The sequence below is a fragment of the Hippocampus comes genome, unplaced genomic scaffold (genome assembly GCF_001891065.2).
Source record: "Hippocampus comes isolate QL1 unplaced genomic scaffold, H_comes_QL1_v1.1 scaffold48, whole genome shotgun sequence".
NCBI classification, from domain to species: Eukaryota; Metazoa; Chordata; class Actinopteri; order Syngnathiformes; family Syngnathidae; genus Hippocampus; species Hippocampus comes.
Genome location: NW_017808403.1, coordinates 917,514 through 942,457, shown reverse-complemented (window position 1 = coordinate 942,457; position 24,944 = coordinate 917,514). Strand labels below are relative to the sequence as shown.

General features: G+C 49.5%; 3 protein-coding genes across 8 annotated transcripts in view; 1 reads left to right on the top strand and 2 right to left on the bottom strand.

Annotated features, from left to right (window-relative positions):
* The first annotated feature begins 241 nt into the window (after window positions 1–241).
* Window positions 242–19,911, top strand: focad (focadhesin). Of its 4 annotated transcripts, XM_019858470.1 has the most exons (46): window positions 242–507; window positions 1,656–1,759; window positions 2,327–2,385; window positions 3,015–3,089; window positions 3,279–3,433; window positions 3,504–3,602; window positions 4,201–4,302; window positions 4,383–4,614; window positions 4,826–5,035; window positions 5,123–5,210; window positions 5,393–5,586; window positions 6,050–6,310; window positions 8,015–8,119; window positions 8,315–8,416; window positions 8,503–8,630; window positions 9,532–9,658; window positions 10,065–10,199; window positions 10,418–10,468; window positions 10,547–10,630; window positions 10,743–10,872; window positions 11,017–11,205; window positions 11,389–11,510; window positions 11,597–11,689; window positions 11,822–11,910; window positions 11,977–12,018; window positions 12,097–12,205; window positions 12,283–12,399; window positions 12,935–13,173; window positions 13,294–13,383; window positions 13,679–13,826; window positions 14,137–14,256; window positions 14,956–15,078; window positions 15,202–15,279; window positions 15,366–15,437; window positions 15,630–15,732; window positions 15,823–15,903; window positions 16,639–16,767; window positions 16,832–16,947; window positions 17,057–17,317; window positions 17,387–17,476; window positions 17,961–18,138; window positions 18,226–18,323; window positions 18,755–19,006; window positions 19,092–19,167; window positions 19,237–19,330; window positions 19,660–19,911. In XM_019858470.1, the coding sequence occupies exons 1-45, from the start codon at window positions 503–505 to the stop codon at window positions 19,308–19,310; spliced, it is 5,535 nt and encodes a 1,844-aa protein (XP_019714029.1). In that variant the 5' UTR covers window positions 242–502; the 3' UTR covers window positions 19,311–19,330; window positions 19,660–19,911. The 4 variants fall into 4 exon arrangements, with proteins under 4 accessions (XP_019714029.1, XP_019714030.1, XP_019714031.1 ...); XM_019858471.1 differs by lacking the exon at window positions 19,660–19,911 and having other exon boundaries at window positions 1,656–1,701; window positions 19,237–19,331; XM_019858472.1 differs by lacking the exons at window positions 1,656–1,759; window positions 19,660–19,911 and having other exon boundaries at window positions 19,237–19,331.
* hacd4 (3-hydroxyacyl-CoA dehydratase 4) lies at window positions 19,364–21,731 on the bottom strand. 3 transcript variants are annotated; one of them, XM_019858479.1, is made up of 7 exons: window positions 21,561–21,731; window positions 21,152–21,212; window positions 20,933–21,060; window positions 20,758–20,867; window positions 20,557–20,663; window positions 19,680–19,790; window positions 19,364–19,594 (listed from the first exon to the last, which is right to left on the bottom strand). In XM_019858479.1, exons 2-7 carry the CDS (start codon window positions 21,180–21,182, stop codon window positions 19,512–19,514), a joined length of 570 nt encoding a protein of 189 aa, XP_019714038.1. In that variant the 5' UTR covers window positions 21,183–21,212; window positions 21,561–21,731; the 3' UTR covers window positions 19,364–19,511. The 3 variants fall into 3 exon arrangements, with proteins under 3 accessions (XP_019714038.1, XP_019714037.1, XP_019714036.1); XM_019858478.1 differs by having other exon boundaries at window positions 21,152–21,258; window positions 21,561–21,729; XM_019858477.1 differs by lacking the exon at window positions 21,561–21,731 and adding an exon at window positions 21,352–21,548 and having other exon boundaries at window positions 21,152–21,258.
* A 901-nt stretch (window positions 21,732–22,632) lies between these two features.
* Window positions 22,633–24,944, bottom strand: part of LOC109508503 (E3 ubiquitin-protein ligase TRIM39) — an 11,219-nt gene continuing 8,907 nt past the window's right edge. Inside the window, exon 9 of the mRNA XM_019858534.1 lies at window positions 22,633–23,236. Coding sequence (XP_019714093.1) covers window positions 22,680–23,236 — 557 coding nt within the window. The 3' untranslated portion in view covers window positions 22,633–22,679. The remainder of the gene's footprint in view (window positions 23,237–24,944) is intronic.

Below are 24,944 nucleotides of genomic sequence, written 5' to 3'. Positions count from 1 at the left end.
AATATAACCAAAATAAATTAAATATTTTTGTTGCATCGGTGCTCGTTTCATCGTTTACAGTGTTCCAAAAATAAAAAGTAAAAATTGAATGCTTTTACTTTGAATGCAAAAGTTCATTTTGCTACCCGTGATGTATTGCTCAATTCCGATAGCTTGTTGAATGAGCGGCAAAGCGCATGCGTAGCGCATGTTCTAGCGAGCACGAGAGGGTAATAAACCAATGGGAGAAGAGAAGGGAAGTAGTAGTCACGCTGCCTTCGGGTCCCCCTGGGAGACAAGTGAAAATGAAATGTAGTCCTAAAACTAAATAATATAAGTCGTCAGATGTTATCGATACCATTCACTTTAACTTCTATGGCACTGTATATTAAACACCGGGATAATCAGGCTTTACTGGCTAATGATTTGTAATCACAAAAAGAGTAATCACAGAAATAGCTAAACCTAACGTCAGTCTTGACCCTCGGCTTCTGCCGTACTTCCACGCTCTTCGTGTCTGTGAATGAGGTAAAGATTATTATAACCATTCAAGTAAAAACTTTAATTCTGCTTTAATTGAGATTCTGACATTCTTCAGTGTGCAACTATAAGGCTTGATGTACAGCAGGTCTTATAGTGTATAATTTGCCGGGCCGATTAGGCTCTTGTTGGTATTTGATGTGTAGCTATTAGCAGGTTAGCCTCAGGGTGGCTTATTACAGTCACAGCTGTGCTGACTTGATAAATGTAAAAGTACGTTGTTTTTGTTTTGTTTTGTTTTGTTTTTTTTTTTAGAATACAAAAGTCCAAATAAATCCACCTATCAACTACTATGCTCAACTGCACCACTGCCGCAATTGATTTAAGATTGTATTTTAATTTAGCTTGATAGAACCACGTTTAGAAATGAGTCCATTGTTCAAACTCTTGTTTGTCAGCTTGATTGCATTGTACACGAACGTCCACTAGAAATGCATGTTTGAAAGTACAATACACTGGTCTCGGCGCGTGTTGCATTTTTGATTGTTCATCAACCTTCTTTCATTAAGCCGCTGTGCTAATTCCAACATAGAAGACAAAAGAAAAAAATCGTATTCAAGGAACGTCAAATCGTGGAATATTTTCCGTATTTTGGCTCAGAACAAACGTCATTTGGGGTTGTTATAACTGATGCTGGGCTGTTTTCTGTTAACTGATTTAATTGCTCTGTCATACATTCGAAACTCAACTACAGTGACCAAAGATGGATTTTGTCCTCATTTAGCAATAACAGGTCCAATTATATGCCTGCTTTGGCGCATGGTCAAAGGCCACTCTGACTCCCGGGTTGTGTGTTTGGCGTGTGCACAGCAAAGCCTCGTCGGTGTCCTTTCTAAAGCGCTGTTGGCTCAACAAGTGCCGCTAATGCAGACCTTTGCAGTTGCAGGTCCATGTTATTCAGCAGTTTGGAAAATATGCAGTAGAAACTGCTCGAACGCGTCAATGCCCAAACGCTTAGAGGCTTTACTGAGTCAAGTTGAAAACCCCCAAGGACGCGTGTTTTGACAGCAGAATGAGACTTGAGCACCTTGTCAAACTTCACGGATGTTCATTTTGAAATGACAGTACAAGAAGGAGCGTTTGAAACCTGTCCTGTTCTTTGCCGTATGTTTTTTTTTTTGTTTTTTTTGCGGCAGGTGCAGCAGACTTACCAGCTCATGTCGCTTGTCAAGCAGCCTGGCGGTGAGAGCCAGAGGCCCTGCGTGCTGCTGTTGGACAGTAGAGCACACTGGCTTATCAAGTAGATAACAGTTTTTGGGGGAGGGGAGGGGAGGTTTGCTTGGGTGGGTGCTGGGTTCACACTCATTGCCTGTATTTCTAGTCATGTTAAACCCTTACATCATTTTTTTTGTTTGTGCTGCTGCTCCTGCTGCAAATTGTACATCAATCGTTCTGCTTTTTTTTTGGGAGGGGGGGGGGGGGGCTAAATCAGCATATACAGTCATTTTCAGCTTCTGATTCCCGTACATTTGAGAGTCAGCTCATGTCTGGCCCGCTGAGTTGAGAGGACGCGGGTCTGCCATTCTGTTGCCATGTGAATCGTGAAATGATGGTTTATGTCACGGCTTGAGGCCGATAATGTGACTACACGAGACGGGGATCGTCTTTCAAAGGCCCCAACGTCGTACACCTCAGAGCGTCACCGTCCTCGGTAACTTTGTGTGAGGCGACAGGTGGTGGCATCACTTGTCTTTCACAGGCTGACACCTGATACTTGTTTTTAATGGCAGGGTGGGGCCGGGCTCTGACACCGCGCGACCATGCTGAAAAATACAGAGTTCCTTACTCAGTTCTCCTGCTTTCATAGGCATGATGGAGGCCTTAAAGGTGCGACTTGACTTCCAGAGCCCCATCATACAAGTCGAGGTGAGCTGCGAATGCATCTACAGTGGGAAATCATGATTTCCATGGTTCTATATTGAAGATCGTAAAACAATAGCAAGTCGCAAAGTGTCTCTAAATCATCCAAGTGTCTTGGTTGCCCCTTGGCAACTCGAGGCTTCAGCTCCCACTGCAGGTTCTCTATGGGGTCGAGGTCTGGAGATTGACTTGGTCGCCCCACGGCCTGAATATGCTTTTTTCATGAGCCGCTCATTTTTTATCCTGGCAGTAGATTTTGGATCGTTGTCATGCCGGAAGACCCAAGACCTGATTTCACTGTTCCTGGACTTTGCCGAAAACCTCACACGCCGCACTGTTTTCACCGATGCCTTCTCTGGGTTGTTAGATGTTCACAGGCAAACACAAGAATTGAAAAAATTTAAATTTAGGTGTGATGACATCTCAGCTTGTCCAATTGGAGAGATGGTGGCGGAGTGATTTCAGAGCGGGAGCGAGATTTTGGCTGCCTGCCACGGTGGAAACAGCATTGAGCAGGAGATGGAGGAATCAGTCAGAAATGTAGCGTCCCCTTGTGCTAAGCTGTTTAGAAAAAAAAAAAAAGAAGTTTGTCATACTTCCGAAGTAGTCTGCATGGAGCTTTTTTTGTTTTGCAGGCGGTGAGAAAGCTTGTTGCTGCTGTGCTGAGGGAGAAAAGCCAGACTGGACAAATCAGCCTGTCCTCCACGCAGGTGATTCCCTTCAAAGTCCTGTTTTTGTTCCAAGTGCATGTCAACGACGGTGCAGTGGTACGCCAGCCTGCGTTTCGGTGCGAGCTGCATTGGGGTGTCTTGTGTGCGTGGATGCTGCGCTGCCTCGCCGCGTGCCCTGTGATTGACTGGCAAAGGTTCGCGCGAGCTCAAGCGGTTCTGTCACGTCAGGGCTCGGCACTGGAGACTCTGTGGGAGCGGTGCTGCGGCGACTGCGCCGTGGTGCGTTCGGCCTGCTGTGACGCCGTCGTGCTGCTGGTGGACCAAGGCCACGCCGACCCGCAGCAGGTCCTCAACGGCGTCCTCAACCTGCTGCCTTCCGCACGGTACACCATCTCAGCCGCGCTTCGCGGTTCTCTTCCTTTGTGCCGGCTTTTTGACCGGGGCTGTCCTCAGGAACGTCCACGGGTTGGTTCAAGTCGTGGCGAAGCTGCTCCAGATGCAGGCGGACCGCCGGGACCGCGACGCAGGCTTCACTTGTCCTTACGGGATCAGGTCAGTCGCGTGCAGCGGCGCTTCCCAACCGCTGCGCCGTGGCACATTCATGTGCGGTGAAATGTCGTCGGGTGTGCCGTGCCAATTTCACTTCACCCTTTAAGGCTTTGCGCTGGCCATTTGTGTTTGTACAATTTCAGCCGTGTTAATGTTTGTCTGATTGAGTCATTTCAAACTCCATCCATTTAAAGATTGTTAGCAGGCTAAAAAAAAAATCAAAAGAGTGCAAAGAAGCGATCTGAACTTCCTTCCGTGTGGATTGATGGGACCAAGGATTAGTTTAAGTGGGCCTTTGGGGTACCTGGGTGACCCTCAAGACTTCACCCTGGATTTGACTTGAAGTGTTTAGTCTGGACTCGCAGAGGCGCAGGCAAGTCTTTAAAAGAGGCAGTGCTTCATTAATCCACGACAGTTTCCACTCTCTTTAAAAGTAGCATTGGATGGTGGGGGGGTCAATTTTCCAGCAAATTAAAAGAGACGCGATGCTTTTATTTTTTTTCCCGCAATTGCGCACAGTTCCAAGTTTCCAACAAGAGCAACTTTTATGTCCCCTTGATACTTGTCCTGTCCCGTGTTGTCCTCTTTTACATTGACACAGGAATAGTCCCCACCCATACATAACAGCCCTGGAGAACCGTCCGGACTGCTGGACCGCCATTCTGGCCGCGATCGCTGAGTTTGTTCAGCAGGCTGTTGACAGGCAAGCCCCTTGAACCTCCCATCCCAATTCGCTTATTGCTGGCCGGAATGGTTGCAATGTTGTTGTCTGTGATGACCCAGAAATGAGCCCGCCTACGTGGCCATGCTGGTCCCCTTCCTACGCTACCTCTACTGCCAACCCGAGAGGCGGTCCGAGCACGGCTTCCTCCGACAGGGCCTCCTGCGGACGCTGCTCCCCGCAAATGCGATCGGCGCGCCCGCCCCTCAGAACAAAGAGCGGGAGGAGGACGAGGATTCGCCGGCGTTCGACAGCCTGCTCCGGTGCCTCTGCCGGCTGGTGCCGCACATGCCGGTAAGTAAGAGCAAAGTGTCGCTGACATACAATTGATTGCTACGATGGCAGGGTTTTTAAGATTCAGAATCAGGTTTATTGGCCAATTGCAGTTTCAAGTTGCCAACGGAGTGGCAACGCTTTTCATGATGTCAGAGGTTTTTGAGCTGGATGCAGACGCCTGCTGATTGTAGACCGCGGACAAAACCCCTTGGCATATTTGTCATGACAGGTGGACTGTGTGGAGACGGTGCTGGAGCTGCACTGGATGATCGGCGCCCTGCTTCCCAGTCTGTCCGTGAAGCGCCGAGAACCGTGGAGGAGCGAGAGGCTGCGTCACCTGCTCCAGCTGCTCTGCGCCTGTCAGCGCTGCCTCAGCTTCAGCGGAGACTGTCGACCTCTCGTAGGCTTGATGACGGAGCTCGTCCCGACGTGCCGACAGGTCAGCCGGCGTGACTCGTATGTTTCATCGGCATTTGTGTGTCCAGGCTGCGGTTACGAAGACGAAGCGTGATACATTTGTTTGTAGGAGCTGCCTTTTGATGAGCTGTTAATGGGTGTAGCCTTGCTCCTGTTTGAGGCCCCCGCAGCACAGCAGAGTAGCCTGCTCAGTCTAGGTAAAAAAAAAAAAAAAAAAAAACTGACTGAAAAATGGTATCCACGATTAAACACACATTCATGCAGTATGTATGCATACAGTATATCTGCAAATAAACGGATACTGTACACACTTATTTGCAGACAGTCTATAAACACTCTTTTTTTTGCTCATTTCCACAACCTTCTGTCCACGTTCCAGTGCTAACTTTAGTGCCCGAGCACACTGAGCTCTCTCAGTGGTTGAGTCCGGTCCTGGTTCTTCCCGTGCTGCAGCTCCTGTCCTGTTCGGATCTCACCGAGCCGCTCGCAGAGCGAGACACGCATGAGCTCAACCAGAAGCTAGCTCAGCGCGTGCTACACAGCGTCACCGGGCAGGCCGCTAAACCCCAACAGGTGCCTTGAACTGCAAAATGAACTCATGCTCGCAACTCGCTTGTGTCTCAAATGATCTTTCCCCATTCCCCAAGTGAATCAAAACACAAATATGAATTGTGGTTCATTGTCATGATTTATAACTACCAGTACATTGATATTCGTTTCGTTAGCCCGCCGTCTATGACAGTTTTCCTTGTGTTGAGTTATTAAGTTAATGGACTTTTGGAAGACAAAGTTATATGGTTTGTTGAAATGCACAACGTGAAATAGTGCTTAGTTTTACAGTAAACGTCATTTGGGAGAGGCATGAAACGGCTTGAAGCACACTTGGCCTCGTTTTTAAATGTTGTCGATGGTTCAACTCAATTCATTGCTTGTAACGCAAAACAGAAAATTGCTCATGTCAAGAACAACCAGTTAGTTGAAAAACTATTTTTGTGCCCCCATTGCGAGATAAAGACAACCCTGTCCTTGTTGTCAGTCTTATCTACCAGAGGCGCTTCTTCTCACTCCCTGGTTCAGCGAAGTGAGGGTGGCCGTGTCCACCCTACGCCAAGCGGTCCATCATCCATCGGCGGCCGTCGACTGGCTCCTCTCGTTCACCTCGGCTCAGTCGTCAAACCAGCGCCTGCCTTGCTCCCTCGCCCTCATGGTCACCCACCTCCTCCTCACGGGTCAGGACGACGTTTGCCGGTTGGCTTTGGACGCCGTTCGGGCCATTGCGGCCGCCGACCCCCACCAGGTGAGTGTTGGTGAACCGGCTTAGAAACTCGTGACTCCAACCTCGTGATTCAACTTGTGTCAATTTTAAGACTTGGGACTTGCTTAGTTATCTAAAACCTATGAAAAATCCATCCATCCATTTTCAACACCGCTAATCCCGAACAGCGTCACGGGAGGTGGTAATAAAACACCGAAACCGGTCTGTTGGTGATCGACACCGAAAGACCCATTCAAAATGTTAAATGAAAAGGGGTTGCCTCAAAAAAACAAACAACAAAAAAGACTACTAAGAGACAGACTAAGTTTATCTCTCAATGTGTAACTTACAAAGACAGACAAGCTACGCTAGCCTCTCAGTTTAGCTCACTGACAGCTGCTCAAACAGTCACCGAGCTTCATGTTGGTTTTGTGTTAAATTGAGAAGATAATAATAAAGATTTTACGGTGAGGTCTGGGAGCATGGGAAAAAAAAAAACAGCACTTGTCAACGTGTTGGCATAGTTAGCTAACGCGAGAAACAGATGCTGGGTGCATCGTGGCTAATGTGACTGACTTGTGACTTGAATAAAATCAAGTGATGACTTGAATTTAGTGGAGACTCAACTTGAGTTTTGCCTCACTAACTTTGGCTTTTCTTGAAACTAGTAGATAAGGACTTGAGACCATCTTGTCGCCATAATCCCACCTAAGTTTATCATGCAGCACCAGTGGTTTAAGTGGCTCTCGGTTGTTCAATTTTTACTGCTTTTGACAGTCTCTGGGCTACTGAATGAATATAAATCACTGTCAAACTGTGGTAGCTCTCCGCTGGCTACTTAAGTGACATTTCTGCAATATTTTTTTAGGATAAACTTGACTCAAAAAAAACAAAACAAAAAACTCGCTGCATTCAGCTGTGGGCTTTCTGCTGCTGACAGACTTCCCTCTGAGCCCATGGGACTGCAATGTGAGTCACTCCGGCTCCAGACAATGATGTGAAATAGCACACGGTGCCAAGGCTGCTCGTTAAGAGGATCCCCCTGCTGTTCTAATTGCTCCCACAGTGCCACTTGCACCGAGCATTGATGTCGTGGAAGAAGCCTGTTGACAAATTGGATTGTTCTCTTCAGCCAAGCCTAGCACCTCATGTCTGCATGTAAAGAAAATTGTTGATTCCTTTCTGTTCGAGACAGATAAAAAAAAAAAAATAGACCAATGTAGGAATAAATGCAGATTTGGTGAAAACAATTGACAAATGAAAAAAATGAAACTCGGCCTTTGCTTCATTTTGGTGGCCTGGCAGAATTATTTTGAAGAAGAAAAGTAAAATAATGGCCTGGAAGGAAATGTGCTGGCCACTGAACGAAATCTGATCATCTGATCCTTCTTTCTGGGGCTGCTTTGCTCTGTCATGCACTGAGTGTCTTGAGTCTGTGAAGGGTACAATGAAATCCCAAGACTATCGAGGCATTCTGGAGTAATGCATTGAAAGAAAGCTTGGCCCACCAACGCGATATTTACCAAAAACACACACAAAGATCTGACTATTCTGAAGATCCTTCATCTAAACCCTGTTGAACATCTATGGGAGGAGCTGAAAAATGTGGCCAGAAGAAGGCAGCTGAACCAGACCAAATATCTCATCGGCGCCCTGGAGTTGGAGTCGGTTCTTTGCGTTATATGCACCATCTTGCTTACCAACTGATGGGACTTGGTTATTTGAGCCATCGTTTCTCTCTTGTAGGTCCCATCTCTTCTTCCGGTGCTGCTGTTCAAGCTGGGGAAAGAAAAGGATCCAAGCCTGACTCACGCGGTGCTCGACTGCCTGCCAAACCTCGGCACCCACAAGGTACTGGCAAGTAGATGGTCATCAATTTGGATGAACCCTTTCGTGCACCCTGTAACTTGATGACATAACACAGTTGTCCACCGTAGTAACCGCTGTCCCTGAAAGGGTCAAAAGAAATATATTCTGGTCAAAGCAGCAAAGTTGCCGTGTCGATAGCCGAACAAAACAAAAAACAAAAGTGCCTTTGTGTTGCAGCTCTGTGTGCCCACGATCCTGCAGACTCTCGGCACGCTCGCGAGCAGCCTCAAACTCAAAGCCGTGGCCATGCGGCTCACTGCTGCCCTTTGGAAGAAAGAGGTGGGTCCACGCAACAAATGCCCACTGTTCAAATTGTTCCACCACCACCGTTATTGAGCTGTTCTTGATTCCCCCCCACCGTCCAGGACCGCGTTTACCCCGAGCTTCAGCGTCTGCTGGCTCAGCCGGACAACAGGGTGGTGATGGGGAGGGAAACCCAGTGGGAGCAAGTGCTGGCCCGAGCGGCCTGTCTTCGTGACATCTGTCGAGAGAGGTCTCATCACTGAATACGTGCCGCCACGACCATCATTCATGATTATCCCTCCGTCACGCATGCACGCGCACTACTTAAAACGCTCGCATGCTGAAAATCCTTTCACGTCATACTGAAAGACGCTCATATGAAACACGAAGCTGCGCTTTTCAGTCGCGCGTGTGTGTGTGTATGTCAGTCAGTAAATTTTTGTATGTGAGCGTTTTAGTTGTGTGTTTGACAGCATTTAAGTTGCATGTGTGAGAGTGTTGTATCATGTGTGAGAGCTTTTCAGTCGTGTTAGTGTTTGGATGACATAAAAAAAAATCATTAGCGATTTATTAATGAATGTGATAAAAACAAAATTGTGTGTTTGAGCTTTTCAGTAGTGTGTGAGAGCTCCAGAAGGGTACCGTATATTGAGATCTCACATAGTGTGTGTATTTGTGAGAGTGTTCTAGTAAATCTAAGAGCATTTCAGTAGTGTATGAGTAAAAAAAAATCATTAATGAGCAAAAGAGTCAAGAGTGTGTTTCAATTGTTTGTGTGAGAGATCTTTTCAGTTGTGTGAGAGTGCTTCAGCAGCGCACGTGAGTGTTTCATTTTTGTGTGTGATTGCGTTCCGGTGGTGTGAGTGTTTCTGTTGCCTGTGAGAGCTTTTCAGTCGTGCATGCGAGTAAAAATGTGGTTGTGTATGAGTTTCAATAATGAGTAAAAAATGATGAAGTAGTGTGTATGCTTCAATCGTGTAGATGACCCTCAAAATTTGTCGTGTGTGAGAGTGTTTCAGTTGTGTAAGTGAACAAAAAAACGTATTCAACAGTGAGCGTGAGAGCAAGCGTTTCCGGAGCGTGTTCGAGGTAATCCCCAATAATGGCCGAGGTTCGCCGCAGCTCGTCGTAACTTTGCGTTTGTGTGGCAGGCCTTACCAGCACGCAAGTGACATGTTGGCCGCCATCGCGTTGACTTTGAAGCAGTGCAGCAGAGACGACCAGGTGACCCCCGCGGTGCTCGCCCTGCAGGGCCTGCAGGAGCTGTGCCGTGCAGAGGTTGGCCACCAAACCTTTCGCTGTCCTCCATCCGCAGGGTTCATGAACCGCACCGTTAACTCGACAGTCGTAACTTGACTTTTGACTTGACGTTGGGGTCCTTCTCTCAACTCAACTTTCCCAATTGAAATTCATCCAAATGAGCTTCCAACCTCGGCAAAATAATGTCCCTTGTACTTTATGGAAAACACATTAGAAAGACATCATTGAATGGAATGTAAAGAATTCAAACAGTATTTTATGTCATAATTTCATGCTTTGGCTCATTGGACATGCTGCTCCTTCTGTTGTGTGCGCCTTGGCCACCAGGGGGGGCAGTAGAATCCATTCATCCATCCATCCATCCATGTCAAACGTTAAAAGGTTATCAAGTCCTTTTATCCAAAAGTGAGTTTTTCGATTGCAGGTAGTGGACATCGTGTCGACATGGAAAAGTCTCGGACCGGAATTGAGGTGTGACTCTCGTCCACCGATGGTCAAGGCCGTGTCGCAGCTTCTGGCTCTGGTTCCCCAACTCGCCGTCAAGTCCGAGGAGTATCAGGTGCCTGCTAAAGTCATGCATGCGTGCAAATAAAAAAAACCCAAAAAAGCACCCCCCTCCCCCCCCCAAAAAAAAAAAACTTTTTAAAAGCATTACAATGTTCGTCACGACGGATCCGGTGAAAATGTGCATTCTTGATTTTGTTTCTTTTTTAGTTTTGTGTTAAGAGTGAACTATTTGCAGTTGTTATTTTATTTTTTATTTGACTTTTTTTATAGAAACTGAAGGAGGAAGCAGTCGGCTTTCTATGGCATTATGCTGTCAACAAGGTCTGTGTCGAAAACACATTGGGCACGATCCAATGTTGCGACAGGTGCCCCTATTTGACACCCCCACCCCCGAAACAGGATCCAGAGGTAGCCAGCTGTGGCTTTCGGGCCTTGGCAGACTTCCCGGAAGAGGTTCACACAATAAATCATCTCCCCGAGGCAGTAAGTCAAGTCAGGTTGACTTGATTTTTTTTTTTTTTCATGGAGCCAGTTGACAACCAAAGTCATCTGACGTTTGTTCCTCTCCTTGCTTTCTTCCCGTTCACCGTCATAGGCCAGGCCTGCCGTGAAGCCGCCTGAGCCTGCGCACGAGGATGAGGGCGAGGAGGAAGAGAAGGATTTCTCCGTTGCGGGTTCATCGTATGTCAAGTTGCTGACGCTCACCCCCTCGCCTGCGCTAGCAGGTGAATGACATCACTTCTTTGTGGCTCAAAGTGCATTCGCTGTCAATGCGATTCTCAAAGAATCGCTGTCCATTGTGACTCCAAGCAAAGTGTAACTTGCTGTTCGGAATGACTGAGCTGTCACCACGTGTCGCACCGTTGCAGCCTTGGAGCTTTTCCTGACATCGCTCATCAAGCAGGAGACGAGCCAGATGCCGCGGGGGGTGTACTTTTCCGCCCTGCGGGGAGGCGGCCTGCGTTCGGACCAGGGTAAAACTATGGCCGGCATCCCGGCCTTCATGCTGAAGTCCTACGAGAAGAACAAGCAGCCGGGGCTCAAGGCAGGGCTAGCAGGTGACTGGTTAGCAAATATGCAAGCAAAGTCCATCCCTCCGTTGACGATAGCGCATATGCCAGAAGGCCGGATCCGAGATTGGAACCCTGAATCGCGAGGCCGACTCAAACCGTGTCTTCGCCTTATTTATGTCTGGTCACTTGGTTTTTTTTTTGGTTTTTGTGTGTGTGTGTGTCTTGCAGCTGGCCTGTTGCTTTGCTATGAGCTACCGCAGCAGACGGATCGCGCCGGGCGACCCTTGCGCCGCCTCCTTCTCAGCCGCAGCCGCAGCTATCAGCAAACCATGACCGCCCTCATTCATGAGGTACTCACGTCCGCCTCTCGCTCTTCTTCGTTGTTTTTTTGGGCCAAGGCCGGAATAAAAGGCGGACGTTTTTGCACCGTCTGCAGGTGAACATTCAGCCGTCCGAATGGCACCGCGCGCTGCTCCTGCCTCAGGCGTGGCGCAGTTTCATGAATCATACTTTCCACGCAGTCCTCGAGGTGGGTACTTCTGATATCTCGCTTGCAGATGCATTTTTTTGCATCTAGCCTTGTCATGAGGTTCAAAGACAATCAAGCGATTGTTGATCGTGCTTCGAAAAATGCCTGTTTTGCTTTTTTTGTGGGGCTCAGGGTCGACGGGCTGATCTGGAAACGCAGCGCCAAAAAGACCAAGAGGACGCGGAAGCGCTGCAGTACAACCACCATTACGCCTGGCTGTGGTGAGCTTCACGTCGATTCTCGCACGGGATCAGTTCCAATCCGAAATGATCTCACGCTCTTCTCAGGGCCAGAGATCACTTAACGGATACGATCAGAGGTGCAACGAAGTGAGTGGAAGCACAGTTGTGGAGGAGGCGCTGGAAATTTGCGGAGGCTCACGCGTCTATGTGCTATGTGGCCTTCAGGGATAGTCCCGTTGTCCAGGGAAACTCCATTCTGGCACTGAGCGCCCTGGCTGCCGCCCTGGCGAAATACGAGCGCAACCTTCCTGCCGAGAACGACGCCGGCCTCCGAGTAAGGCGCCGCGCATCTCTTTTCCAGGCGGCAGTTTGTGTCGAAACGCTTTGGTGGGTGGCTTTCTTTGCTTTCAGGCTGGACCGGAGATGGTGCCCACCAGCAGCTGGTTGGCGATGGTGCTTGACACCCTGCTCAGCATCGTCAGCAGTGGCTACAAAGCCAAAGGTCAAGTGTTTCCTTGGTACCTGCACGTAAGTTGGGCCTGTGGGAGTCCAGTGCCACCCAATACCCCAACGCGCACGTTTTTTTTTTTTTGGTTTGTTTGTTTGTTTTTGGAGACGCGAGCGGTCGCTTGGTCAGTTTTCCACTAAATGTGACAAGGAGGATGGCGACAGCCAAGGAAGTTCTTCAAGGTGTATGTTTGGCGCAAAAGCACGCCCTGCCCCGTTTTTCTCAAGCTGAATTAGGAACGCTTCCAAACGGCGGTAGGAGCACGAAAATTTCAGGCTTCCGCTAGAAAGCAACAAAATGGAAGGAAAAGCCTACTGGAACAATGAGTTGAGTTGACTCTAGTGATGAACGCAACCACGCCCCGGTTGGAAGAGCATGATTTTACGTGTTTACTTTTGACTTCCCCTCCCCAAAAAGATTGTCAAAACGTTGAGTCGACGTGTGCGGGTTGCGAGAACGACGGCTGCAATAACTGCTCTTTTTTTCTCAGGGCAAAACATGGCGCGTGTCAACAACTCTTTGTCTCGTGGTCACTTGTGGTCATCTCCTCCCCAGCGCTCCTATTCGGGCGAGAACACGGCGAGCGCCATCGCTCGCTCCTGCGCCAGCCTGGCGCTGTCCCTGCTGGTGCCGGTGCTGATTCTGTGGCATCAAGACGGCCTGAAGCGGGTCCTGTCGGCGCTGCGGGCCGGCCTGCCCGGGTCGCCCACCGCCGACGACTCTCAGGCCATTCGCTTCCACTCGGGCCTGGCTCTCGGCATGGTGCTGTCCGCCGCGCATCGGCGGCACCTCGGGTAGCGCGCCCGGTCCGAACCGTCGCTCGCCCATTTGGGTGATTGTGTGGCGGCCAGCCGTCACCAATCCCGGAGCTGCTGAGACCTTTCTGACGTGGCGTTTCCCCGCCTGCTCCCTAGTGACGACCCCGCTCAGAAGGACGGCGATCTCCTCCTCGACGCTCTCGCGGCTCTGGAAGCGTGCTCTTTCGACACCGATGCGGAATACAAGTGAGCGCGTCGTCGGTTGATGCTGACAAGGGACGCGGCGATGCTCTTTTGAAAAACGCTTCGGAGGAAAGGAGTTACTTTGGAACACGGCACGGGGTCTTGGTTTTTAATTTGACTGTTTTCGTTTTGTTCTCGTATGAATGATTTATTCTCCATTTACAGCATTTTGGATGGGGGGGGGGTTGTTTTCGCGTGCTCTCGAAATACCCTTGAGTTGACTTGAGCCTGGTGTCCGAAATACGCTCTGGAAATCAAGCGGCCTCCTTTTTTGTCCCATTTCTGGCGCCTTCCTCAGCACGGGCTGCGTGTTGGGTCTGGCGCTGGCGCTTTCGGCTCTCTGCGGCGGTGGGCCGGCGCAGCAGCGCGTCCGCGCCGTCCTAACACTGGACAAGCTCCTGAGCGCCCTGCAGGACAGCGGCGGACAAGGACGCATGATGCAAGAGGTAAGCAAGTACACTTGAGTTGGGGGAGAAAAAAAAACAAAAAAAAAAAAACCCCGAAGAATACTTCCGGTACAAGTCCATATAAGTAACGCTTGATTTCACATCAACGAATCCAACAGATTACGTCACAGAAAACATCGACAGTAACGCAATTGGAACAAGCTATTCCGACATACGCCTTGTTTGAATCAAGCCAATATTTTGTTGTTGTTTTTTTTTCTCAACTCAACCTTATTATTTTTTACATCTGGCGCGGTGAGCGAGCGTGCGTCAGTGGACCCCCTTGCGGCCTTCACATCCTTGCGTGCAGGTTTTGGCGTACTCGGTGGCGTGCGTCAGCGTGTCGGCCTTCAGCGCGGGCGTCATCGATCCCGAAAAGGCGGAGCAGGTGGTGGCGACGCTGCGCGCCTTGACCGAGGAGAGCCAGCAGGTCACCACCATGCACCATTGCGTCCATCCTTCCTTCTCGGCGTCATCGGTCCTTCCTTGCTTCCTTCCTTTTGCGGCCTCCCTTTCGTACTTGTTTTCTTGCGTCCTTTCCTCGAGGCTTCCTTCCTTCCATCCATGCGTGGTTCCTTCCCTCCTCCCTTTCATGCAGACCTGGCCTCCTTCCGCCTTTCCGCCCTCGCATCCCACATTCATCGCTTCACGTTCATTCTGCAGTTCTTCCCCTTTTTCCTCCCTCGGCCTCATTTCATCCGTCCTTCCTCACCGATGCCTCCCTACTTTCTTCCTTCCTTTCATGACGTTCGTTCTTTCTTCCGCCCTCTTTTCCTGGCAACGCTTCACCCTTTCCTTCCTTTCCTTCCTTCCTGACTTGGTTTGTTCGTTCCTTCCTTCCTTCCTTTCTTGCCATTGTTTATTCCATCCTTTCTTCCTTCCGCCCTGCTTTCCTGGCATCGCTTCTTTCACTCGTCCACCCTTTCCTTCCTTCCTTCCTTCCTTAATTCCTTCCTTCCTTCCTATCATACATCCCGACTGCATCCCTCCCTCTTTCCGTTCATTTGTCCTGCACTTTGGACTTGCGACATCACCTCGCCTTCCTTCGGAATGCGTCGGTTGATCCCGAAGCTCTCTGCGTCGCCACGGCAACAAGCCAGACGCCCGTCCGGCTTTTCTTTTTGTCCAGACTCCCGGCTTGTCCATGGCGCTGGGCCTGGCGGTGCACGGCCTGTCTCTGTGCGGCCACGGCAAAGCGGAGGACCTCCAGCCTCGTCTCCTGGCCGCCTGGCTCAAGATTTTGCTGGCCGAGGTGCGGCAGGCATTTGGAGTGCTTCTTTGTTGTTGTTGTTGTTGTTGTTGTCGTGTCAAACTGGTGCTGGATCACGGTGGTGGTTGTTGTTGTTGTTGTTGCTGTTGCTGTTGCGGCTTTCAGGGGTGCCCCACCATGCAGCGCCTGGCCGCCGTTAACGGCCTGGTGGCTTTAGTGGGATCCGAGAGTTACCTCATTCAGGTGAAGCGCCTTTCCTTTGGCGTCAGAGCCGTTTGCCTTTCTTTGTACTCATCGGTCCGGCGCGCCTTTGATTCCCCCGATTGCAGCTCAAGAGCGAACTGGAGCTTTCCTCCAACCAGCAGAGCCGACTGAACGAGGTCCTTCGGGCCATCTCGCAGGTAACGCCACACAGAACCGATGCCGCCGCCACACTTGCTGTCCTGCTCACATCTTTTCCTCCCTTCCTTCAGTTCATACACCCGTCCGCCCTTCCTCCCTGCCAGCTTTTTCCGACCCAACCCCCCTTGACTATCTTGAAATTCCGCCGCGATAGTTCCTCGTGGCTCAGCTTTTACTCTTGCGCTCGTCAGATCGTAAGCTTCTCGGGAGCGATCGGCTTGCAGTCCAACTGCGCCTGCCTGATGGGCCACTTGCATTTGTCGCACACGTTCGCCAGTCACAGTCACGCAGCAGGTAAGTGCACGTCGAGCCGACGCCGCGTTGCCGAGAGCCTCATCGAGTGCACGCGCGGCGATGCGCGTGATGATGTCGTCGTCCTTTCAGTGCCTCCGGATTTTGGTTACCTGGCGGAGAAAAGTGTCATCAGGGCCGTGGTGGACTTGCTCACGGAGGCGGGAAAGAAAGGTTCGCTCCTTCACTTACGCCTTTTGTGGCAAGAATTTGCGAAGGAAGTTGACAAGAAATGTGTTCGTACACGTAAAGGTGTTTGACACCTTGGTAACCAAAGTTTCATTCACCAGTGTCTTTCATTCACACCAAGTCATGACAAATTAAAAAAAAAGTTTCGGGCGAATGTGAAATTATTCATTTTAAAGATGATTTGTTTACCGCTTTTTAAAATTATTGTAGAATTATATTTATAATCGATCAAATAACATATAGATAGATAGAGGTGAACCAATTTGAAGTCAAATTTGAAGGGAGTCATGTTCAATGTTCATTTGAAATTCTTTCGTGTCATATTTTTTTTAATTCTGTTATTTACACTAAAATGAGACAGATATTTAATACAATAAATGTCAAGATGTATGAATAGAAATATTTTGCTTTTTTTTTTTTACAAAACTTAATGAATGACTATATATGAAAGATGTATGAATAGAAATATTTTGCTTTTTTTTTTTACAAAACTTAATGAATGGCTATATATGAATTTATATATATATGTATATGTGTGTGTGTGTGTGTGTGTGTGTGTATTTTAATGTTCATAACGGTGTGAATGGCACAATTCTGAAAAAATTGATTGACGATGAAGTGATCCAATGAGCGCATGATTTATTGATTTATTCATTCCTATTATTTTAATTGAGGATGTGTAAAAATAAATTAATCAATCAAAGAAAGCTGTACTCGCAGGTCCGGAGTTTGCCCCTCCAAGCGTGGTCCAAACCGCCCTGAGACCTCTGGCCTCAGTGGGAACGGCGTTCCAGTACCCGCCCGTCAACTGGAGCGGGATCCTGTCCCCTCTGATGCGACTCAGTTTTGGTAAGCGCACTCTTTTGAAATCTACCGCTTGCCGTGACTTTATTTATTGTTCCCGCGTTGACAGGTGAGGAGGTTCAGCATCAATGTGTGGCATTGGCTGCAGCTCAAGCTCAGTATTCCCAGAGTGCTTCGCTCTTTTTGGGCTCCTGGCTGTCCTCGCCTCTCGTGTACAGCCTCAGTGTAAGTACGGAGCCTACTTTAGGGACGACATGCTCTAAATAAGGAGGCGGCGCTGACATCAACGGGTTGAAGGGCGTGCGCTATCGGCAGCGTTGTATTTGTCACTTAGTCCCAGACTAGGGCCCTCCTGTACGACAACCTCTCCTCGTGGATGAAGCACGTCCCCGAGGACAAGCTCCAGTTCTTCGTGGAGACTCTCGGCCCGCAGACCTTTCGGGAGGATTTGGAGGCCCGGCATCTCTCCCTGCGGGGCTCCCTGCTGCGGGGCCTCACGCAGGCCATGGCCGCGCCCGACCCACCCAGCGCCTGCTGGGCCGCCCTGTCTTCCGCCACCGAGAAGATCTTCGGCCTTCTGCCCAACCAGATCAAGGTGCCGAGTCTCATTCGTCACTTTCCAAAACGACTTTGCAAATGGTGAATTGGTGCTCTTCTTCTTTAGGATACGGAAGTGGATTATTATGTGGGAGTGGCCGACTGTTTGTCTGAGATGTCCGATACGGAGATTGACCGCATCGCGGGTGTCACAGAGGTATGAGCTCATCCGTGGAAGTCACCCTGACTGGTGCGGGGGGAAATATTTGGACCCTCTCGAAGACAGAGAAAAGCATTGAAAGTACCACATGTCCCCAAAGTATTCACAGAGCTTTACTTTTTTTCTTTTTTTTTTTTTTTTTTTTACCAGTTTTCCTTGTGTTCCAGTCTTTCTGCTTTTTTCCCCCTCAAACCTAATCAAGACATTCTAAACATTCGAACATTATCAAATGAACTGACGCCCGTTGCTCTTTGTAGGTGTAAAAAGTAGGATGAAAGAGGATTTGACAATGACAAGGCTGTACTCTTTCTTTCACATGTCCAGGGTCCAAATCCAATTGTGTGCCGCCATCTCGTGATCGACACTGGCATTACGCCCAATGCATTTTGCTTTGGAATGAGGCCGTAGCTTAGAATGCGGAAGAAGTGAAGCGCTGGGAATAGTTTTTGGACACACTGCACCTCACGTTCGGACTTTTTAGACACAGATGGAGAAAACCTGCTTCGTCTTAGCTTGCCTGGCATCTCGGGGGAGGATTCCCCTGCTGGCTCTGAATGACGTCATCGCCGGCGTGCTCCGTGGTTGGCCGAGCCACCGGGTGGGCTGGATCCTCCTGCAGACATTCTACCAGTGTCGCCTGGCCGCCAGTGTCAATACAGGTCACTTATGCTTTTTTTTTTTTTTTTTTTTGGGTTAATGAATGAACACAAGGAAATGCAAGCCGCATGTGGCATTTTGTGCTGCAGACGTTTCCAAGCGAATGGAGTGGCTGCTGGAGCTGATGGGACTCATCCGGAATGTCGCCTACGGCGCCACCGCGGACGCGTGTGGGAACACCAAACAGGTGTGTCGCTGTTGCTGTTCTGCTGTCACTCTGTTCGGCTTTGTATTTGCCAGCCAAAATGTGACATTCAAGCGAGGTTCGGGCTTTCTACCACTAGAGGGCGACAGATAACTTCATAACAAGTACAAAAGTAAAGGTGCCGTTTTGTGTCTTCAACCAAACCAGCTTTGGCTGATGAAAGTCTCTGACATCTTTTGACGGCACTTGACTCGGGAAAGACTGGGAGATTGCCGAAGTAGTTTAGATCAGGAGTATTGGTGATTGACTAGTTGCCCGTGGTCAGATGCCACATGAGCAAGCACCAGCCAGTCCGTGGGTTGTGTTTTTTTTTTAATGCATTTTCGCCCTGTATTTTGCTGAGTAGTCTAACCAATCAACATTAAAACTGGAGAATGGTTCGGAATACAGATTCACAATCTTGTCTCCTGTAGTCCACAGACTTCCTGTTCCAAGTCTTTGCCGCCGCCGTCGTTTCCTGGGGCGACCTTTCCGTCCCCCTCCTGCTGGGCGTCAGGTGGCGCTGGTTCCCGTGGAGCACGGCCTCCAAGCCCGCCGCCCTCACGCACGCCCTGTACGGCGCCGAGTCGCTGACGGAGGGCGCCCTGCCGCGATGCCTGCTGGGACTGCCCCGCAGCTTGCCGCCGCTTCTACACAAAGAACCCTGGAACCGCCACGCGCACAAGGTCTTAAGCGCCAGGACGTCCGTCCCATCCCGGAGAATCTCCATTTAGATTTGACGCCCTGTGTGTGTGTGTGTGTGTGTGTTAGTTCATAGAGTGGCTTCTCAGTCTTGTGGAGGGACCCGAACAAAGTCTGTCGGCGGCAACCGTGGACGCAGCTCGCGGTGAGAAAAGGCGAAGGATTCGATTTCAATAGAATTGTGATTCTGAGCCGCTCCTTCTCATCCTTTCAGCGGCTCTGTTGGCCCTGCGGAGCTCCCCCGAGTTCAAGAAGAAGTCGGTGTGGACCCGAGCGTATGGCTGGTAATCAAATCCTCAGCAAGCCGTGGGAGCATTTTTTCCACATCGAGGTGTGGACCTCAAAATGGCGATCAGGGGCATGGGGAAGAAAAATGCTCAAAGGGCTGAGGGGCGATGGCAAGGCATGTCGAAATTCAGAACCCACGACCGCATGCGCTCTCATTTATTTCAATTTTTGTGTGTGTGGGGGGGGGGGGGTATCATTCAATCATTTCCTCTTCGTCGTCTTGGTCCACCTCTCCAGCTGATGTCGTCTCTCCTTGAGCGACTGCCACACTGTGAGCAAAGCTCCTGCGAAAAAAAAGCGGGATTTGTTTTTTCTCCCCCCAATTGTCGCCGCCGCCCTCCTTTCATAGCCACTCACGCTTCGTCTTACCCAACCCAAGGAGAGGCAGCGACACCCCGAGGACAAGCGGCCAAGATGTTGAGCTCCCTTGGCGGCGCGCTTCCTGCTCCGTGTGACTCATCGCGTGGCATATCGTCACCCCTGTTGGAAGCAGAAGCCGCTTTCATTTTGCATCCTTCACAATTGACTCCTTGACCAGGTATTACGGTCGACCTCCAGCGTAGCTCGTCCTCAAGTTCACAATCTCACCAAAAGTCAAGTTCAAACTGCGATGACGATGAATGGGACCTCGCTCGCCCATTTTCAGTGCGCATCATCAAACTTATTTTTTAACATGACGACAACATCTGAATACGCCCCGGAATGGCTCCTTGAACGCAAAATGGCGGCCTACCTGTTCAATTTTCAGCTTGGATTTTTGAGACTTTTTCGTCTGTCCTGTTATGATTGGCAAATTCCAAGTCAATATCTAAAGTCAGTAACACGAGCTGATTTTTTTTTTCCCTTCTCACACTCTGACCAAGTGCGAGGCCTGGAATTTGCCCCGAAATGGCTGCGTCAAACTAAAATTGCCGTTTTCCTGTTTTGTTTGGGGAATGGGTCGAGGAAAGCCTGTTAAGATCGACGTGTTGACTGTACAAATGGGTTTCACCCCCCCCCCACTGCCCCCAAGTTTAAATGCCCCTTTTTCTTTTTCAATAAATGGCTGTTTCGAAGCAAAATGGAAACCTTCCTGTTCATGACTTTTTCTTTTTTCTGGGCCATTTTTCATACGTCTCGGGCTGCTTTGATCTAAAAGGGGCTGCCTTCATGTTCAAACTCTCCACGAGAATTTTTCATGCGTCCAGTTAGGAGAGACGTGTCTACCGGAGGTCACGTTGTTGGGCGCCGTTGGGGAGGGGATCACCTTCTGTGACGGCGGAGAGGAGGTAGATGGGGATCCACAGAGTGTAACGAGCCCACAGCATGGCAGCAGAGGGGGCGTCCATCACGCACATCACTTCATGGGGGTACCTGGGCCCAAAACCAGAATGTTGCAGACCTGGGAGGTTGTTTTTTTTTTTTGTTTTGTTTTTTTTTTTAATTGTTGTAGTCTGTGAGCGTGCACCTGAGCAGGTCCAAGATGTTCCAGAAGAAGAGCTGCACGCACACGATGGGTTTGCTCTGAACCTCGTCCAAGTTGATGAGCATGATCAGTAGGAGGTTCTTCTCGAAAACCTGGACAAAACGTCAACTTTCACACTCTTGTCAGAGCGCGTCGCCCCGCATAGGATCGCTCGTACTTGGACGAGGCGCGGGAGCAGCCTGGCTCTCTCAAGCCGGTCGGCGATGTGGAAAATCTCCAAGACGGAGAGCAGCTGGCAGAGACTCATGACGAAACCCACTGAGTGAAACGTGTCCGCGAGGGCATCTTGCGAGAAAAGAACAAAAAGAATTCGACGCGCTTGCTGAGAGGCGCCCCCAGTTGGCCCCTCGTGTCACCTTAGCGCCTTCAAGCTGACCTCGTCCGAAGGTGACAAAGCGGACGACCATGTTGGTGAGTATCCACGTGTGTCCGCAGAACTGGAACAGATTGTAGGAGAAAATGTAGGCGAGCCTGACGCTGAGCCTGCGTTCAAAAGGAAACCAAGATATGAGAAGGCCCCCTGGACTTGAGAGCCACCGAGGTACGAAGCGTACCCACCGACGCGATTCCACGTACGTGTGAATTGTACACAGAAGGAACAGCGCAATGTCAATTGCGTTGTGCATCAAGCCACGATGCGGTTGCATTTTCTTGAATTTCATTCTTTTGTTTTCATCCGGCACCACCATCAACATATCGTTGAAATGTCAACGAACGGACTTCACAATCGGTCGAAACCAAATGGGGGGTGAAAAAAGCGCAGCGAAAGAATGTCGCTCACTTACATTTTCTCTTCAAAGTCTCGTTCCTTTTCTTTCCCTCGGAACCGTTTTTTTTTTTTTTGGTTTGTTTTGCAGCAGCAGCGGAAGCAGGAAAAGAGCTGCAACGGTTGCTCAGCTGCACTTCCTCAGGCTGATTATTGCTCTTTGAATATTTGACTTTCAGTCAACCACACGCGTGCATGAGAAACCCTAATTTTCAGGGGGAGGGGGGTTAATTCGGGGCATTTAAATGCATGTACATAGGATCATTCTAATTATGAATTGAATTTCCTTTTGAAAAGACACCGTTTCAAATGTTTGGTTTCGAGATGTTTTGATGAACGAATATAGTGTCGTAGCATTTTGAAGGCACGAAGCGCAAACGAGCACTTTGACCTTGCCGCTCTCGTCGCCTCTCGGCCGGGTGACTTTGGAGTCAGCCAAAGTCCAGAATGCCGTCGCTCGCCTCTTGCCTGGTGCTCGTATCAAGAGGGAGCTTCCCTTCACTGGCTCCCTACACATTGTCGTGTTTCTATGATTTTTTTTGCAATCTGGAAATGGCCCGGCCCCACCTGACCTCTCGGATCTCCAGGCCGGTGGCTCGAGAAAAACACTTGGGAGGATGTTCGGTTTTCATGTCCTCAAGTGAAAAATCATTTCCTTTCACTTTGGCACATAAAAACTGCAAATAAGCAGACACCATTTTTTTTTCATCAATTTTTAATCAAATGAAATTAAATCAAGAGCCAGAGCAGCAAATCTCGGCTTTTCTTGTGTTGACATCAAAGAGAAATATGAGCATAGAGCATCACGCACGGAGTAAATACAGTCATAAATACATGTACAAGTATTGCACTTTCTCGTAGCCGGAGGGGGAGGGGGGAATTCTTTTTCTTTCCGAAAATAACAGAAAAGTGAGAGCAAAAAACAAAACAAAAAAACCAACACCCAAACACCATCAGTGATTCTTGCAAAACGTCTCGATGATAACGCGCGCGCACGTCAGTTACAGGCGAAAGGTGATTTGAAATAAGAGACGGCATCCGTTGACAATCCGATGGCCTTTTTCGCGTGGCCGTACCCGAAACCAGAGCGAGAAACAGCCGCTCGTGGCGGTCGTTTGGAGGCCAAAAAGAAGCCGTCTCAAGCGACCCAAAGAGCGGCGGAAGCGGGGCTCCGGGTGGCCCGCGGCGGCACGACGGTCATGAGAGTGCGGCCGTCGAGCGGCGCGAAGAGCGGGTAGACCTTGCCTTTGAAGTCCGTGGTGAAGGTGTAGATGTGCGTCTTGCTCTGAGCGTTGTAGAAAGAAACCTGGCCCTCCTCGCAGTCCAGGTAGACGCCCAGCCGCCGCGGCACCAGGCCGGCGGGCAGCGCCGTCTCGGGCTTAGTGCAGGCGTAGAACTGGTGCGTCCCGCGCCACAGGCACCAGTAGCCCGTCTTGGGGCACATGGGGAAGCGGCCGCTCCGTTTGGAGCGGACGCCGGCCAGCCCCACGCGCCAGTAGCCGTCGTTGGCGATGTCCACCTCCCAGTAGTGGCGCCCGCGGCCGTAGCCCTCCCAGGCCAACACGCAGGGCCAGCCGTCGAAGCGCTGCGAGCTGTACGGCAAGTCGGCCTGCGACAGGCCCTCCTGGACTTGCCGCCGGTCCTCGGACAGGGTCAGCCACGGGTGGTTGGTCATCGGGTCCAGAATCACATCGGCTGCCACGGACGGACGACAAACCCTCGGTCAAGACGTGCGCCACGTACCCATCGTCGCGCCCCCTCCCCCCTTCGGACTCGGATGACGTCGGTCGTCCCAAGTTTACTTTCAGTGACGATGCCAATTGTGGGCTCCGAAGAGTTTGGCATTTTGTGGTCCTTATTTCTTTTTTTTTAAAGTCCGTGACCCCAAATTTCTTTTGTTTGTTTCTATTTTTACAAAAATGCTTGGTGTTGATTAGTTTTAAAAATGGATTTTTTTTAACTATGAAGTATTTGTCGAGTGCGAGATAAAAATAAATCCATAAATATGACCTTCATAGACTGCCAAAGCTCTTGTCTGAAAATCACGAACAAAGACAAAAAATAAATAAAAAAACGGACATTTTCACCATAATAACGCAACATATTTTGTTTTCATGAGCTTTACGTATGTCAGATGTAGTTTCAGTTCCGTTTGGTTGATTTAAAAGCGTTTTGGTTTGAGTTTCTTCATGGCGTGTTTTTTTTTTTTCTGCCATTTTAGTTGTCGTCGTCTCATTGGTTTTCGTGAACGAGAATAACCCGGGCGAAGTCTCCCTAACTTTTCCCACCGCGGCCACGTTATGCGCTCGGCAAGCAGCTGACGGGCGTGTGCCTTGTCGGCCTCTTACCTTCTGCGCTGCAAATCCAACTCCAAACTGCAAACAACAAGGGCGCAAGTTGATACAAACGGCCATCGCTCAGAGCGTCAAATCAATCGGGGCCGCGCGGTTGTGAAATGAAAAGCTACCCGAGTTGGGGATGTATCGGGACGTCCCCGCTTTCCACGTGCGCTGCTTTACCGGCAACCATAACTGCGGGATTGTCCCCTAAAAAAAAAGAACAATAAAAATAAATAAATAAACAAGCACGTTAGTTACCCTACTTCCCAGCAAAACTGTAAATCTTTGACCCGAGCCAATAAAAAAACAAAAACCAAAAAACTTTACAAGCCCAATAATGGCAAAGTGCAATGGCCCACTTGGGGCACTGCATCAAATGCGTGCCCGAAACGAAATGAGCATATTAAATCCGGTTGTCCTTGACCTTCTTTGATTGTGGGCAAAACGGACAACATTAAGTGAAGGACGGTATTGTTTGATTCAGGCTTGTTCGATACCGTTTGTTTTTTTCAGACCGATACCAATATGAGTATTCAGCCTTTGAGTACCGATACCTCGAGTACATTCGCAATGTCCGCTTGAACACAGTGCCTAAAAAAGAGGAACAAAGACCTTTCTTTGTGACGCAGATGACGACTGGCCACTGTGTCAATCTGTTGCAGGATAGAACCAGCTACTGCCCAAGGAGGACTTACTCCATCTCAAATTTGCTTTCTTGGGGGGTGGTTTTGCCTCAAGTATCGTTGGCTGGTATCGGCATCTCCACGAAGAACCGATACAGTACCTCCAAATAGGGCAGCGATACCGGTTAGCGGTATGGTCCACGTTTTTGACACACACATTTGAACATTTTTCACCCATTGATATATTTTGTACCTCATCGACTGATATCGTGGTTGGTTTAAAAAAAAAAAAAATCCTATGACAAAAGTTTGCCCATGGGTATTTCCGAGATTCATCGTGAGGGATGGGCAATAAAGGGCAACTGTGTCGTAGGTTATCGGCACTTATATAAACAGAGTGACCTGACTCATTTATTGCGCTCACGCACGCACACGTCGCTG

Bases quoted from the DNA above. Each gene is read 5' to 3' on its own strand.
- hacd4 (XM_019858477.1), bottom strand. From the start codon at position 21,470: ATGTTGATGGTGGTGCCGGATGAAAACAAAAGAATGAAATTCAAGAAA. The intron at 21,259-21,351 runs GTACGTGGAATC...TTTTGAACGCAG, and splicing joins CTTCTGTGTACAATTCACAC to GCTCAGCGTCAGGCTCGCCT. The intron at 19,595-19,679 runs GTAAGACGAAGC...TTTTTTTCGCAG, and splicing joins GCTGCCTCTCCTTGGGTTGG to GAGCTTTGCTCACAGTGTGG.
- focad (XM_019858470.1), top strand. The intron at 12,400-12,934 runs GTAAGTTGGGCC...TCTCCTCCCCAG, and splicing joins TGTTTCCTTGGTACCTGCAC to CGCTCCTATTCGGGCGAGAA. The intron at 14,257-14,955 runs GTCACCACCATG...CTTTTTGTCCAG, and splicing joins TGACCGAGGAGAGCCAGCAG to ACTCCCGGCTTGTCCATGGC.